The 16,510-nt window shown below is 52.6% G+C and overlaps 1 protein-coding gene across 13 annotated transcripts in view; it reads left to right on the plus strand.

Annotated features, from left to right (window-relative positions):
- EIF4G3 (eukaryotic translation initiation factor 4 gamma 3) overlaps positions 1 to 16,510 on the plus strand; it is a 1,426,031-nt gene that overhangs the window by 1,006,953 nt on the left and 402,568 nt on the right. For all 13 annotated transcript variants that reach the window (XM_078642564.1, XM_078642569.1, XM_078642559.1 and 10 more), the window contains 2 exons: positions 5,896 to 6,000; positions 12,608 to 12,740. In XM_078642564.1, coding sequence (XP_078498690.1) covers positions 5,896 to 6,000; positions 12,608 to 12,740 — 238 coding nt within the window. The remainder of the gene's footprint in view (positions 1 to 5,895; positions 6,001 to 12,607; positions 12,741 to 16,510) is intronic.

The raw sequence follows: 16,510 nt of genomic DNA on the forward strand, positions 1-16,510 counted from the left end.
TCCCACTCCAGGCTATCAAAAGCCTTCTCTAGGTCCACCGATAAAACAACCGGGGACGGGGCATCCACAAACGGTTCCCCTAGCAAACGGAACAACCTGCGAATGTTCATAGTCGTGTTACGCCTTGGGATAAAACCTGCTTGGTCCTCATGCACCAGGGAACTCATGTGTCCCAGCAGCCTCGAGGCCAAGATACTGCTCAGTATCTTATAGTCCACCGTCAGCATCGATAAGGGACGGTAAGACCCCGGGTCTGACGAGTCCCTTCCTGGTTTGAGGAGAGGAACCACCAACGCCTCACACATCGAGCTCGGGAGCCGCCCCAACCTCTTCGCCTCTCTGTAGACCACCAATAACCTAGGGGCCAGGAGGTCAGCATAAGCTGCATAAAACTCCACGGGCAGGCCGTCCAGGCCCGGGGTCTTATTTCTCGCCATCCGTTTAATGGCACCGCGGATCTCCCCCAATTCTATGTCGGACCCCAGGGCTTTCGCCACTTCGCGCTCCACTGTTTGGAGCTCCAGTGGGCGTAGATAATTATCGAGCCGGTCAGGGTCTCGGGCGGAGCGACTGCGGTACAAACTTTCGTAATAATGCCGGAAGCAGCTGAGAATCTCCGGTTGAGTGTATACCTCGGTTCCGTCCGCCTTACGCATACTTGTCGTCAATGAGGACTGACGCGTAGGGTTGGCCAGCCATGCCAACAACGCGCTCGATCTGTCCCCCTCCGCGATGGACCGGACCGTGTAGGCCTTGTAGTCAAAACAGCGAAGCCGTTCGACCTCCGCCGCCACCTTCTCCCTCGCCCCCGCCGTGTGTACCTGTAATTCCGGGCGCCCGGGGCGGCGAACTTCCAGCTCGCGGAGTTTCCGGTCCGCTGCGTCTAAGTCAGCTAGGATAACTCGCCTCATGCCCACCTTTTTAGAGATGCAGTAACCCCTCACCACTACCTTAAAAGCGTCCCACTCTAACGCTCTTGTACTCGCGGTGCCGCTGTTGGACGCAAAATATTCCGATACCTTATCCCCCAGGTCCGCCCTGAAAACACTGTCCTCAAGAATCTCGGGTCGTAACTTCCAGGTGGGCACCGCCGGCGCCCCGGGGAGCCAGCGAAGGTCCAGCAGGAGGGGGTTATGGTCTGAAATGGTCCTGGACAGGTACTCAGATCGGACCGCTGCCGAAACCAGTTCGGGCGAGCCAAGAAATCCATCCAGTCTGACATGCAACTCATGTAGGCTCGAGAAGTATGAATAGTCCCTAGATGTGGGGTGGTGCGCCCTCCAGATATCCGTCAGACCCCAGTGGGTCTGCCAATCCTTACGACCCTTAGCCGTGCGACGAACCGGAGAATCGGGAAGGGGTGGATGTGAGCGGTCAGTGTCTACGTCCACTACTGAGTTGAAATCTCCTCCAAGCAAAAGGGGCCCGGAAAAGAAGTGGGCCAACGAGCCCGATAACCTGGAAAGGAAGGCAGTCTGGTCTATATTAGGAGCGTACATACAGCAAACGTTCAAGTCCCTCCCTCCTAAAGTGCCCGAAATGGCCACGTAACGCCCCTCTGGATCTATCACTGTGTTCGTGACCTGGAAGGGGACCCCAGCTCTAACCCAAATCAGCGCCCCCCTGGCATACGCGGAGTACGATGTGTAGAAGACCTGCCCCCTCCATCTACGCTGTAGCGCCGCCCCTTCCGCCTTGTTCAGATGAGTTTCCTGCAGCAGCGCCATTTGCACTCCCCTACGCACTAAATAAGCGTGGACTTTGTGGCGCCTGGACATAGTATGAAGCCCCCGCACGTTCCAAGTAACACATTTCAAATTAGCAACATCAGCCATTGTCCCATATTGTTCTCGCACAGTCTCCCCATCCGGGTCCCCACAAAAAAAGTACATCATACATCCCAGCACTGATGGCGGCCATTTTCCCCAACCAAGGCCAAACAACCCAAGAACGAACCAAACCCCCACCCACCCTCCCCAGAACAGGACCCAAACAGCACCAACCAGATCCCATCCAAACCTTGCCCTCTAACAACCCAATAATCCCTACTAATCCTGCGGTCGCCACCGTAGGAAGGCCGTAAGGGCCAGGTGCGGGCCGGGCGGAGGCAGTGGGCCCTCGACGCTCAGGCTACCAGGACTAAAACAAGCCCAAAACAGTACCAAAGACCCTCGGGGCAAAAACAGGGGCACCCCACCCTCCCCGCCCTCGTTGTCAGCATCAAGTGACGGCAACCGCCTCCCCCCCGCCGGGCCCCCTCCCAAAATGAGGTAGCTCACCCCGTTACCCCTGTCCATCCAGAAGGTCTTCCGCCGACTTCGGTGTGATCACCGGTGTATGGGCGCTATCGGTCACCGAGTCCTCGGAGTCCGACTGTGCCCCCTCGTCACCCGGGTCCGCTTCCTCTTCAATGGCATCGTCCCGTGCGCCAGACAACTCAGATAACACCTCCAGCACTCCCCTCCGCTCCGTCGACGTCTCTGCAGTTGAGGGCCCCCCTGAGCGGCCACGGCGATTCCTAATCCTCCTGGATCGCCGTCTCTGTTCCGGCCCCTCCGCCTGTTGGGATGAGGAGCCGAAGCCATCTTTCCCTGCTCTGTAAAGCTCGAGCCAGGCACAGACATCCTCCGGGGTGTCGAAGAATTGAGTCTTGTCATCGACAATGATGCGGAGCCTAGCAGGATAGAGTAGCGAGTACTGGATGCCCTCGCTCCTGAGCTCGCGCTTGACCGCCAGGAAGGAGAACCGCCTGCGTTGAGTTTCGTAGGTGTAATCCGGGAAGATGTTACCTGACTGTTCGCCACTTTGAATGGGCCATTATGCCTGGCGGCATTGAGGATGAAGTCTCTGTCCCGAAAGTGTAATAACCGCGCCACCACTGGTCTCGGGGCACGTCCCTGCTGCGGTGGCCGCGCCGGGACTCTGTGGGCACGCTCCAAGGTGTAGAAGGAGGATAACCCCTCCGGGGCCACCGTGTCACGGAGCCAGGCCTCCAAGTATGCCACCATGTCGCCATCCTCGATCTTTTCCGGAAGGCCCACCACGCGGATGTTGTTCCTCCTGTTGCGGCCTTCCGCATCTTCCGCTCTCTGCTCTAGGGTCGCAATCCGGGATAAGGCATCTTTCATAGTTGCAGCCAAGGTTCGCTGCGCCGGCTCCAAGGTTTTCACCGAGCTCTTCACCTCCTTGACCCGGTCCGACAGTTTGCCGTGGTCCGCTCTAAGGAGACCAAGGCTCGTCGCCACCTGGGCAATGTCCTGTTGGAGGGCCGATCGCGTGGTCGCTATCGCCTCCAGGACGCGGTCGAACTGCTGTTGCATCGACGCACCACCAGAACTCTTTGGGTCCCCATGTTCCTCTTTGTCCTGGGTCTCCGAGTCTGAGGCGGTTGGGGTAGTCCCCTTGGCTCCTCTAGGTTTCCCCATGTCGCCGGGGGTACTCCGTGATGGTCCAGGAGCATGCGTCTCCGGGAGCAGATGCCGACCGCGACCCTCCCGGTCACTGGATCTTAAGTCGAGTATCGGAGACCTCCTTCTCCAGGGCCTGTGGGAACTTCTCCGCTTCGGCTCGCGCCACCACCACGGCGTCCGAGGGCACCGATAAGGGGGCGGAGACAACCGCCGCCAGGTCGGGCAGGCCCGCACAGCCTCTAAAGTCCCGGGGTGAGGGTCACCAACTCCACCGGACGATTTGTGGCGCCAGAGTGTCGCGCCTCCCATGGGAGTGGACTGGCCAGGAAACTGTAGCTAGGTGCGGTGTCGTGAATGCGGCCACCGCCTGGTTCACCAGACGTCCGCTCACGGGATCCACTATAACGTGGGCATCCGCCCGGTTACCCAACCGAGTGCATTCTCGTTGCAGAGAGTCCGATCCGACCGATATCTAGTGCACAAATCAGCAGGGGATGGCAAAGCCGGGGGCGAGACGCCGCCGGCGACGCTCCTCCAGTTCAATGGATCCGGCTAGGGGGACAATGAAGTCCGGGCGCCATGTTGGGTCCGCAAACTTCGGTTTTACGCCGGATCACCACTCGTCCGAGCCACATCAAGGGCCCCGGCAGGTCGTCGTCGGTCCGTCCAGCAGAATGCGGGGTCCGGGGTGCCCCGCAGCCTCCGATTTACAGGATAATCACGGGCTCAGTCCCGGAGCCGAGCTCTCAGGCGACCATCGCCATCGGCGCCCAAGCCACGCCCCCTTCATAAAAATCTGTTATACACTCGCCTAGAACAAGCTGTCTCAGAGCTTCAGAGCCTATTCCACTAGAGTATGATGGTCACTTCTTCAGCATCCCCAAGGAAGTGCCTATCCTGGACATCTGCCAGATTGCAGTATCAGAAAGTTTTCTTAGGAAGCAAAGAACTTCCTACCTGGTGGAATCCAAACTAAGTTGACAAGAGGCATAGTTTTACTGCAGCTATTTATGGAATATATATGTCCAGGAGATTTTGCTTTGAAAATGTCCAAAAATATGTGAAGTGCTCTTACTTAATAACGAAATGGGAGCTCAGATGTAAGTGGCATAGGTTCGGCTGAAGGACTCTTTTTTTTTGTAATTTTTTTTTTAATGTTTTTTTTTTTACACTTCACTTACACACCTTCATGGGTAATGACTGATTTATAATTATGTGAAGGGCTGTAGATCTTTGTAATAGCTAACGTAGCATTAAAAGGTACATTCCCTAGAACAGTGGTTTACAGGATTGGATCTTTCAGATTCATTTGCAGCCTTCCCAACTCAAAAGTGAGGTGAATATTGCATAGAAACACAAATAGTACTACAATTAGACACAGCCTGGTGGATTACAGCTTGAATTACAAACATTTCTGATGAGGTTTTACTGTTTCTAAAACTATCTGCCTCTGAACTATTCCAAACAAAGACATGCAAAGCTTAAACTTGGGGGGTGGGTGTGTTGAAACGCGGGGAAGGGGTTGGGTGGATAGTTTAAAACATGTTAGTGTATAAAAGATAGCAACACAACACAGGATAAGAAGAGTTTTGAGTAACTGGAATTGAAAATAGAAACAAATCTATACTGAGAACGTACGTACCCAACTAAACTGGTCAAAATAGTCATAGCCTTCCTTTCCTTCTAATAACTTACTATGAGGGTATGTCAACTTTCCAAACCACTGTTGCATGATAAATCATATTCTGCATTCAACACTGGTATGAATCGCGCACATCTGCCCTTTCCCAAGATCATGTGTGCACAGTTTATAAAAGCTAATGCTACATCTGTGGTACTCTCCGGGCATGCACCCATCAAAGACACATACCTGCAGGGCAGCTGTGTCGTGACGGTATGGCAGCCTTGATGCACATACACAATGTGATGTACCTCTCCGCTAGGCAAACTACTAGAGTATCTTAGGTGCTTGGCTGTTGATGGAGTTTCTTTATTCTTTGGGATTTTGCTCCATGAGTGAGACCAGAAAACCGCGATGATGCAGGAGTCACTGTTTTTGTGTGGCTCCTTACTTTGTCTAGGCTGCCTACAATTCCTGACATCCTATGGCAAACTTTTCCATGCCGGCCTACTATGCTCTTCAACAGACTATAAACCCAGAACTGGTGAGGCTACGTGGTAATGAGGTTGTGGTTACTTGCCCCACTCATGGATCCTACCAAGCTGCTCACAGCTCTGCTTATAGTCTGAAGCGTGTTTGTTTTTTCCAAAGGAGGTGGCAGAGAGATTTGATGGGAAATCTTTCCTTACGGTAACATGTTCCCATTAGCTGTGGTTTTAGGCTGTATCACTGAATGGGATAGCGATGTAGTAATAATGATGTTTTGTCCTCTGAGTTTTTCTGTTGAGGCTTCTTGGTTGTGCAGAGGGCAATATGCTACTGACTTCTAGAACTCTATTTCCTGTTTTCGTTTCCCCTTACTAGCCTCGCATGGACCAGTACTTCAACCAGATGGAGAAGATTGTGAAAGAGAGAAAGACATCCTCAAGAATTCGATTCATGCTACAGGACATCATAGATCTGCGGCGGGTATGTATAATTAGGTTAACTGTCATTGCAGCAAGGAAAGGTAGTAGAATGGCACTAGTTTGTAATAGATTGACATGAGTGATGTTGCCTAAAATAGACATGCCTTAAGTATAATACTGGATAAAGACTCATCCAGGGACAGTAGTTGCTGAATGACTTTTGTGAACACATGGTATTAGCATATTGTGTCCTTTTTCAAAGGAACATTGAAGATGGGATTTTGTTGAACACTGAAATCCGTTAAATCAAGTTCAGTTCCTTTCTGTAATTTTCGCTGAGGTCATCCATATTTTCTTTCCTATGCTTGGTTTACAGTGTTTTCATAACAATACAAGAAAATACAAATTCCTAAAAATAAATAACTTCTATTTTCTTAAATGTAAACCCAAAGCAGTTTTTGTTTTGAGAAGAAAGTAAATGATTGAATTACTATAGTACATCTAAGAAATCATCCCACGGATCGTTATTACAGCTCTCTCTCACCTATGGCATTTGGATCTGAAATAAACAGGTTAGTATTAGATTCCTTACCTTAGAATATCCCCAGGCGTCAGACTGGATCTGGAAATTTTGCGTAGCAGTACCCTTGCGCGTCGGTAGGCGTCGTCTGCGGCTCCGCGTCCGTCGTCGGCGTCGTGGGCGCCTTGATGACGTCGTCGGAGTACTTAGACGCCGCCTCCACGTGCTGACATCAGTTCTTCTTTTTTCCGCGCCAGCAGCGCAGATCCGGAAAAAGTGGTACCTTAGTCATTTTTTTACTAAACTTTTTTGATCCCTTTTGATCATTTTTTTCGAGTCTTCGACTCCGAACGGTGCCGATAGGGATGCCTGGTTTTAAGCCCTGTGAGGATTGCGACCGGCTGATGTCGGTCACGGACCCTCACCGTCGGTGTCTCCACTGTCTCGGCGTCGACCATGACGACAAGACCTGTTCCGACTGCCGGGCCCTGACTTCGAAAGCTAGGCGGGAGCAAGTCCCGCAAGCAACTCGAACTCCGGCAGTCGGCCCCGCGCCGCAAGAGGTCCCGGTCCGGACAGAGGTCGAGGGACCGGTCACGGGATTGGAGCCATCATAGCTCCGGGAGTCGACATCACTCCTCTGGGTCGAAGTCGTCGGGTAAGCACAAGAAGTCGAAGAGACGTCATCGCTCTTCTGACTCCCCCGACGCTCGCGCGACGCGGCCGGGGGTTCGGGTGACATCGCCTGCGCGGCTCCGTCGGAGTCGCGGCGTCGCGTCCGGCTCCATACCCTCCGGTCCCTGGGCCGCGCGACGAGCGTTTCCTCATGGCCATGAGGTCTCTAACTCCTCCGACGGGCTCTGCGGCGCCTTCGGGCCCAGCGGACCCATCTGGGGGCCCTAGCGGGTCGGGGGCTTTGATCCCGACGCCGTCGGGTGCTTCGGCGCTGCCGGCGCCTTCGGGCCCGGCGCCGCAGACCCCGCTGGATCCGGTTCCGGATCCGGGTCGTCGCCGGTTGACCTCACGACCTCACCGGCGCCGGTCCCTCAGGTGTCACCTCCGGCGCCGTCTAAGGGCGTCGTCGTCCCCGATGCCTCCCTCGATCCGGTTCCGACGCCGTTTGGAGAATTCTACTTCAACTAACCGTCCCCATCATTTGAACCCCCTGAATTTCAGGAGATGGGTGACGAGGAGAATTGGGAGGGGTCTGAGGACCCTCTGACACGGGAGTGTCAGTCCCAGGAGGAATGGACAGGTGGACTTGGGGATGCCAGTGGTCTGGATACCTCGCCAGACACTGGTTTTGACTCACCTCCTACCGTGGCTACAGAGGAAGGGGCAACCTACAGTGTGGTGCTGATGCGGGCGGCAAAGGCCTTGGGCCTTGAACTCCCCGTCGCGGCCGTGAGGACTAACCTCTTCACTGAGGTCCTTAAACCGCAGTCAAGCTCGGCTGAGCCTCTGCTGCTGTTTAGTGAGGCCTTGACCGACGTTCTTTTGGGCACTTGGTCCAGGCCCGCTGCAGGTTCGCCTGTAGATAGGAACATGGCCAGACGCCACCGCCCGGCCCCGGGCGACCCTTGTTTCCTGTCCACCCTCCCCACCCCCGAGAGCCTGGTTATTCAGGCTTCGAATTCCCAGACCGCATTTCCGTCAGCTCCGCCTGACATGGAATCCAAGAGGTACGAGCAAGAAGGTATTATCCTCCCTGAGTCTGGGACACCGCGTGCCTCTTGGACCGATACACCCACTCTCTGTGGGATACGGTCGCGGACGTGCTACCAAAAAGCCTGTTGGAGGTACGGGCTAAACTCGGCCAAGCCCTTGTGGAAGGCCGAGATGCGGCACGTTATTCTATCCGGTGTGGTTTGGATACCACCGCCTCTCTGGGCAGAGCGATGGCAACGACTGTGGCGATTCGTCGCCACGCCTGGTTGAGGTCCGCCAACTTCTCGGCCGATGTCCAGAATACACTCATGGACATGCCGTTTGATGGCCGTCGCCTCTTTGACGACAAGGCAGACCATGCGCTTGGGCGCTTTTAGGACTCCAGGGCTACGGCCAGGTCCTTGGGCCTCTCGGCCGCGCGCCGGCAAACGGGTGCCTTTTGCTCCTTTCGTGGCCAAGGAAGGGGCGCCCCCACATGTGCTGCCAGCGACGCACCGCAGAGTAACATCCAACGCGGTGGCGGTCGGGGACAACGGCGAGGCCAGTCCACACCTTTCCCCGCAGCATCCGCCTCAAAACCCTCCTAGTCCGTGCTTTCAGGCCCATGTGACGCCAGTGGGGGGCAGGGTTCGCCATCACCTCTTCCACTGGCACACTGTCACATCGGACAGGTGGGTGCTGCAAATCGTCCAAAGGGGCTACTCCCTCCCCTTCGAGGCGATCCCTCCAGCCATGGCACCGCAATACCACCGCGTGTCGGGGGATTATTTGCGACTTCTGCAGGAGGAAGTTACGGCCCTCTTGGCCAAGGGGGTCATCAAGCGCGTTCCTGGGCCAGAAGTAGGGTGTGGTTGCTACTCCCACTACTTTCTGGTACCCAAGAAGGGCAAAGGGGGCCTACGCCCTATCTTGGACCTACGGAACGTCAACGGCTTCCTCCGGAAGGAGAAGTTCAAGATGCTGACTTTGGCTCAGGTCTTAGCTGCCCTAGACCCCGGACCCTGGATGGTAGCGTTGGACTTGCAGGGCGCTTATTTTCACATCCCCGTCTGCCGGCCCACCGGCGTTACCTGCGGTTCACGGCGAGGCCACGAGCACTTTCAGTTTACCATGCTCCCCTTCGGCCTTACCAGCGCCCCACGCCCACGGGTGTTCACGAAGGTGATGGCGGTGGTCGCAGCTCATCTGCGCAGGTTAGGGGTTTCAGTCTTCCCCTACCTCGACGACTGGTTGTTAAAGGCGGGCTCGCCCCAAACAGTCGTCAGCCACCTCCAGACGACGGCAGACCTCCTGCACCAGCTGGGGTTCTCCAATGTGCCGAAGTCACACCTGTGCCCCTCTCAGAAGCTCCTCTTCATCGGATCGGTTCTCGACTCGGCGCAGTTTCGGGTTTATCCTCCCGAACAGCGGGTTTGGGACATTCAGCCTCTGATTCCACTCTTTCAGCCTTTGTCCCGGGTCTCGGTCAGGTTGACGCTGCGGCTTCTGAGGCTGATGGCCTCCTGCATCCTTCTGGTGCATCACGCCCGTGGCGGATGCAGGCTCTGCAGTGGGACCTGAAGTTTCAGTGGGCCCAGCATCAGGGCAACCTCTCCGACCATGTCCTGATCTCGGAGGGCACTGCGAGACAGCTGCAGTGGTGGCTCACGGACCGCGATTGGGTCAGCGGCAGATCCCTCTCCCTTCCCAAAACCGCAGCGCGTAGTTGTGACGGACGCGTCCCTCCAGGGCTGGGAAGGCCACATGGGAGAGGCGGAGATCAGAGGCCTCCGGCGGAGTCCCGGCTCCATATCAACCTTTTGGAGCTGCGGGCGATTCGTCTAGCACTGAAGGCATTCCTCCCCTCTGTCCGGGGGAGTGTAGTGCAGGTGTTCACGGACAACACCACCGCCATGTGGTACTGCAACAAACAGGGCGGGGTGGGGTCGTGGACCCTTTGCCAGGAGGCTCTGCGCCACTGGCAGTGGCTGGAACATCAGGGCGTGACCCTGGTGGTTCAACACCTGGCAGGTTCTCTGAACGCCAGGGCGGACGAACTCGGCCGTCGGTGCATGATGGATCACAAATGGCGTCTGAACTCGGTGGGCCTCTTACAGCAGTGGGGAGAGCCTTGGTTAGATCTACTCGCCACAGAAGAGAACGCGCAATGTCATGAGTTCTGCGCGTTGGAATGTCCAAGGCGGCACTCGCTCGGAGACGCTTTTCGTCGCGAGTGGAGTTGCGGTCTGTTGTACTCCTTTCCGCCTATACCACTTCTGCCCAGAGTGCTAAGAAGATCAAACGCGACCAGGCCCAAGTCATCCTTGTGGCTCCGGACTGGGCACGAAGGTACTGGTATCCAGAGCTACTCAGTATGTCAGTCGATCCTCCGGTTCGTCTGCCTCTTCAGGAGGACCTTTTGTCGCAGCAGCAGGGGACGGTCCTCCACCCGAACCTGTCCAGTTTCCACCTCCATGCTTGGAGATTGAGCGGCTGCAGTTGAGGCCATTTGACTTGCCTCCTGAAGTCTGTAATGTCATTCTGGCAACCAGGCGTCCCTCCACAAAATCGGTATACGCCTGCAGGTGGAATAAATTTGTGGCATGGTGCACAGCAAAGGCTGTGGATCCCCTTTCTGCCCCTCTTTCTGAGGTTCTTCTCTTCCTTCTTTCTCTTGCCCAGCAGGGCTCTGCTCTGAGCACTATCAAGGGCTACCTTTCTGCCCTTTCAGCCTTTCTAATGCTGCCTGATCAACCTTCTTTGTTCAACTCCCCTATTGTTACTCGTTTTCTGAAGGGCATCACGCACACATTTCCCCCTGTTCCGTTCGTGATGCCTTAGTGGGACTTGATCCTTGTACTTACATTTCTGATGTGCGCTCCGTTTGAGCCAATCCACAACTGTCCTCTCCGCCTTCTTACTCTGAAGACTGCTTTCCTGGTTGCCATCACCTCTGCCAGGAGAGTGAGTGAGCTCCATGCTCTTTCATATACACCCCCTTTCCTTTCTTTCCATCCGGACAAGGTTGTGTTGCGGACTAAGCCATCTTTCCTGCCAAGGTTGTAATGGCCTTCCATATCGGGCAGTCTATCACCTTGCCCACCTTCTTTCTGCCTCCGCACCCCTCTAAAGAGGAAGAGCGGCTCCACCGTCTGGACCCAAAACGTGCGAATTTGTTCTATCTAGATCGCACACGCCAGTTCCGGGTGGATGACCAACTCTTTGTTGGTTACGTGGGCGCTAAGAAGGGACGGGCAGTGCACAAGAGGACCGTCTTGTGTATCAAGGCATGTTACTCCTTGGCAAGGAAGGAGCCTGCTGTTGGGCTGAGGGCCCATTCCACTCGGGCCACGGCGGCTAGCACTGCCCTGGGCCGGGGAGTCCCCTTACAGGACATCTGTCAGGCAGCTACGTGGGCATCGCTGCACACGTTTGCAAGACACTACTGCCTGGACAGCAAGTCCGGAGGGATGGCTTCTTTGGCCGTTCCGTCCTCCAGGACTTTCTGGTGTGATTATTGGTTCGCAGACCCACCACCGGGATTGGTATTGCTGGGGTATCTATTCTAAGGTAAGGAATCTAATACTAACCTGTTTCTTTCAGATGAACAAGTTACTTACCTTCAGTAACGATATATCTGTAAGAAACAGTAGTTGGTATTAGATTCCTTATCGCCCGACCCATCCTCCCCGTTCTGCGAACCGATATCTAGGGTTAAGGTCATCCCTTTCAGGGCCCTAGTTTCAATGGCACCAGTGTTGGTTTTTAACATGGCTCTGCGTTTCTGGCGCGGAAAAGCTGTGTCTAAGAACTGACATCAGCACGCGGCGTGTAAGTACTCCGACGACGTCATCACGACGCCCACGACGGACGCGGTGCCGCAGACGACACCTACCGACGTGCAAGGGTACTGCTACGTAAAAATTTCCGGATCCAGTCTGACGCCTGGGGATATTCTAAGGTAAGGAATCTAATACTAACTACTGTTTCTTACAGATATATCGTTACTGAAGGTAAGTAACTTGTTCTTTGTGTTGCATACGTACACACAGAATACATATTATACATTTTGTTAACTAAATTTATTTCATTTGTATTACGTTATAATTAGCATAAATATTTAAAAGAAAATCATTATCATCGGACAAGTAGAACATGTTAGTGCTAAATAACATTCCTCTTGCACCCTGTCTAGCATTAGCCTCTATACTGCTGTTATCCTTTTCTTTACATGATGATTTGTCAGTGTGTTTCCGCATCGTTGGATGTGTCAATTGTTTTCTTTGGTTGTTTAGGGTTTATGCTAGACTATTGGCTGTATTTTCCAAATTCTGAAGCTCTTTTAAGCGTTTGAAATCTTTTTGTGCCCTCATGCCAGGGATTTTACAAAAGGTTAACACAGCTAGAGTATGTTGCATTTGTATTATAAAGGCAGGCAGTATGTAGTTACTTTTTCTAAATTTGTAGTTGTGTTAAGATTTTCTTGTTGCTACCTCTACAGTGCAATTGGGTTTCCCGAAGAGCAGACCAGGGACCTAAAACTATTGAACAGATTCACAAGGAGGCAAAAATCGAGGAGCAGGAGGAACAACGGAAAGTTCATCAACTCATAACCAAAGAGAAGAGGCGACCAGGTGAGAAGACCTCTTCACGAAGGTCAGCAGAATCCTAGAAATGAATAATATTCCTCACACTGACTACAGGCAATTACTAAAGTGATCTGTAACTGAGGAAAGGTTTATGAATATCTATTTTGCAACTACTGAGTTACTGCATGGAACGTGAGTTGAGCAGCCCCTCCTGCATTTTATCGTTTAACTCTATTTTATTGTAACGTCTAAGTTGTTTCACATTCACCCACCTACATCTACTAGCAGGTGGGATGCATTAGGTCATGCTTAAGCTGTTCTAAAAAAAGAAAACGTGTCCCCGAACTTCAGCAGCCACCCTCACACCCCCTACTCCAATGTATTAAAGTAAAGGATTTATACATTAGATAGGTACTGATATGTGCAGTGGCTCTGGATTCAGGCCAGAGTACTGGCGATCCCCTTAAGGACAGAGCAGTGAGGTCTTTAGGTGCCTATATCGGTTGTGTTCGGCAGAGTACCCCAAGGTATTTCAGGCATGTGACCTCCTGGAATTTTTCTGAGAGGAATTTTATACAGGAGGTATGTTATAAAGGAGGTTCCTTGAAAGACGTCTTCTTACCTTTCCAAGGTTGCCGACCACTTTTCCATTCCCAAGAGTTCTTAGAGGTATGTAAGTCGGGCCAGACATGTCAGGACTTCATCTTTCCCCCACAGGGCAGTAATAGCTTGTTGTGCTGCACAGAGCGATAGTGTAATCGCTCTTCCTCGGGCTGTGTTTCACCTGTATTTTAAATTCATTCCTGACAGAACTCCATTGTGAGAATAGCAAGTGAAGTTATGTTCCATGTGGTCCTACAACACCACATGCAGTATTGTGATGCGGAACATTGGAGTGCTTTACATTCTAAACAGAAACAAGAACAACCAGAACATTTGATTTATTGAGTGGACTCGTCGGGTCCCTGTAGAAAGCCAACTTCTAGATTGGGTGAAATACATTTTTTGATGTCTACTAGAGAAGGTTAAGGTCAGACCCTTTTATTTTGAGATTGCTAATTTGCTTCTATGTAGATATTGATTGCCTGACCATGCTTCTTTGATATAAATTAAGTCACAACTTGCATAAGCTACAGCAAACTATGCTTACATTTTGTTTAATCCATCTTATTGATTTTTAGCATATAATAATCTGGAGCAATGCTTTTGCTGACCATCTGTTAAAGAATATTGTGCTTACACTTAGTTTCCAGATCTGATTGGCCCATCCCATACAATAATGCAGCTCAACCATTGTGTGAGTTACCTCCACAGCCTCTGTACTACAGTCATACACAAAATAAACCTTTAGGTCTCTACAGTGGTCTTCTACAGTGGTCTTCTACATACCTATTTTCTGCGAGACCAGTGTTGAAATCTCTGTATTCTATGGGACTCTACCAAGGATGCACGCTCTTGCTCACTCTTGGCTCCACATTAGTCCTGTGAAGTGTCATGTATTAAGCCAGCTCTTTCCTATATACATTAAGTGGGGTGTCACTCTATTCTACCTCAGTTTCTTTTATAGAGGACACAATTGTGTGTCAGGCTGTCACAAAGGCTTGCTTACTCATTCCTTCTTTCACTTCCCTGTGTAACAATGCTTTCACATTTGGCACATTTGTCCAATTTCTACACCTATGTGCCAGTCAATCACACTTATATGTGATGAACATATACTTGAGCTTTTACCATAAATTGCGTTCTGTGCGCGGTCTTGAGCAGAAACAGAAAAAGTTCAGGTGGTGGTTTAAGCTACCACCTTTGCATTGAGTCTGTAAAAAGTGACTTTCAACTGTTCAATTAGAAACACTATAAATCTTAGTAATTCTGATCATCAGGTGTGGGAGCATATAACAATAAAATAGGACCATGCCAATTTACATCTACCTTTGAAGTTTACAAAGCCAAATCTTCTAGGAGTAGTCTATATGGTTCTTAATTGTGGAACAATATGGAAATGGAACAGCTGTCTATGGCACAAGATGTGTTCTTCATTTGTTATTGTTTGTTGAGAAACTTGTGTTTTTCCAATTTCAAATATATAGTTCATTAAAGATATTGTTAATCCAGCAACTGTGAGATTACATCTTTTATGGGCACCTCTCCAGCCTAACCACCAGGTACTAGAATAGTAGAAAACTCTAAAAGACCTCCTTCAAACAAATAACGCCAGAACTCAGCACTCTGTTAGGCATGCCAAACAAACTTTGTTTGGTTTAGGTTTGACATCTTTATGATCAGAAATCTCTACATGTACACAAAGTCCTAAAAACCTAAGTAAAAACAGATATTGGCTCATAGCTAATTGTGAGACCTATAACCATATTTTTGGTACCTCCTTAGGTGCTGCTTACTAGGAAATGAAAGGTATGCCCTTTTCTAGAAACCCGTTTTATGGACTTGGTTCCATCTTTTTATGAGACCCCAGAGAAAATAGTTTTTCATCCCATTGACGGATATTGGATGAGAAATGCATGTGTTATTTGACTGGCCCATCTGTAATAACTGAAGAATACAAAAACGAGCACAGGGGCCATTCTGTTGTGAAAATATTATTTTTTTGGCAAATATCCACTATTGCTATGGTAACTTTTGTATCTGAAAGAGACACGTTAGTATTAGATTCCTTACCTTAGAATATCCCCAGGCGTCAGACTGGATCCGGAAATTTGTGCGTAGCAGTACCCTTGCGCGTCGGTAGGTGTCGTCTGCGGCTCCGCGTCCGTCGTGGGCGCCGTGATGACGTAGTCGGAATACTTAGACGCCGCCTCCGCGTGCTGACGTCAGTTCTTCTTTTTTCCGCGCCAGCAAGCGCAGATCTGGAAAAAGCAGTAACCCTAGTCATTTTTTGACTAACCTTTTTGATCGCTTTTGATCATTTCTCGAGTCTTCGACTCCGACGGTGCCGTAGGGATGCCCGGCTTTAAGCACTGTGAGGATTGCGACCGTCTGATGTCGGTCACGGATCCTCACCGATGGTGTTTAACTTGTCTCGGCGTCGATCACGACGACAAGGCCTGCTCCGACTGCCGGGCCCTCTCTTCGAAAGCCAGGCGGGAGCGGTCCCGCATGGCGACTCGAACTCCGGCAGTCGGTCCAGCGCCGCGAGAGGTCTCGGTCCCATGGGAGGTCGAGGGACAGGTCGCGGGCTCGGAGCCACCACAGCTCCGGGAGTAGGCCGCACTCCTCCGGGTCGAAGTCGTCGTCAAGTAAGAGGCACAAGAAGTCCAAGCGGCGTCATCGCTCTGCGGACTCCCCCCGACGCTCGCGCGATGCGGCCGGGGGTTCGGGTGACACCACCCACGCGGCTCCGACGGAGTCGCAGGCGCCGCTTCCAGCCCCATACCCTACGGTCCCTGGGCTTAACGCGACGCAGGAGGAGATTGAGCGCTTCCTCATGGCCATTTGGATTCTCTCTCCTCCGACGGGCTCCGCGGCGCCTTCGGGCCCAGCGGACCCGTCTGGGAACCCTAGCGGGTCGGGGGGATCGGCCCCGACGCCGTCGGGTGCTACGGCCCTGGCGCCGCAGGTTCCCGCTATCCCGACGCCGCTGGCGCCTTCGGGCACGGCGCCGAGGGGTTCAGTTGTTCCGGCACCTTCGGGCCCGGTGCCGCGGGACGCCGCTAGACCTCCTTCGGGATCTGGTTCGTCGCCGGTGGACCTTACGACCTCCCCGGCGTCGGACCCTCAGGTGTCGCCTCCGGCGCCGTCCTCGGGCGGCGCCGTCCCCGGTTCTACCTTCGTTCCTGTTCCGGCGTCGGGACGACCCCGAT

Source organism: Lissotriton helveticus, chromosome 5_1 (genome assembly GCF_964261635.1).
Source record: "Lissotriton helveticus chromosome 5_1, aLisHel1.1, whole genome shotgun sequence".
Classification (NCBI taxonomy): Eukaryota; Metazoa; Chordata; class Amphibia; order Caudata; family Salamandridae; genus Lissotriton; species Lissotriton helveticus.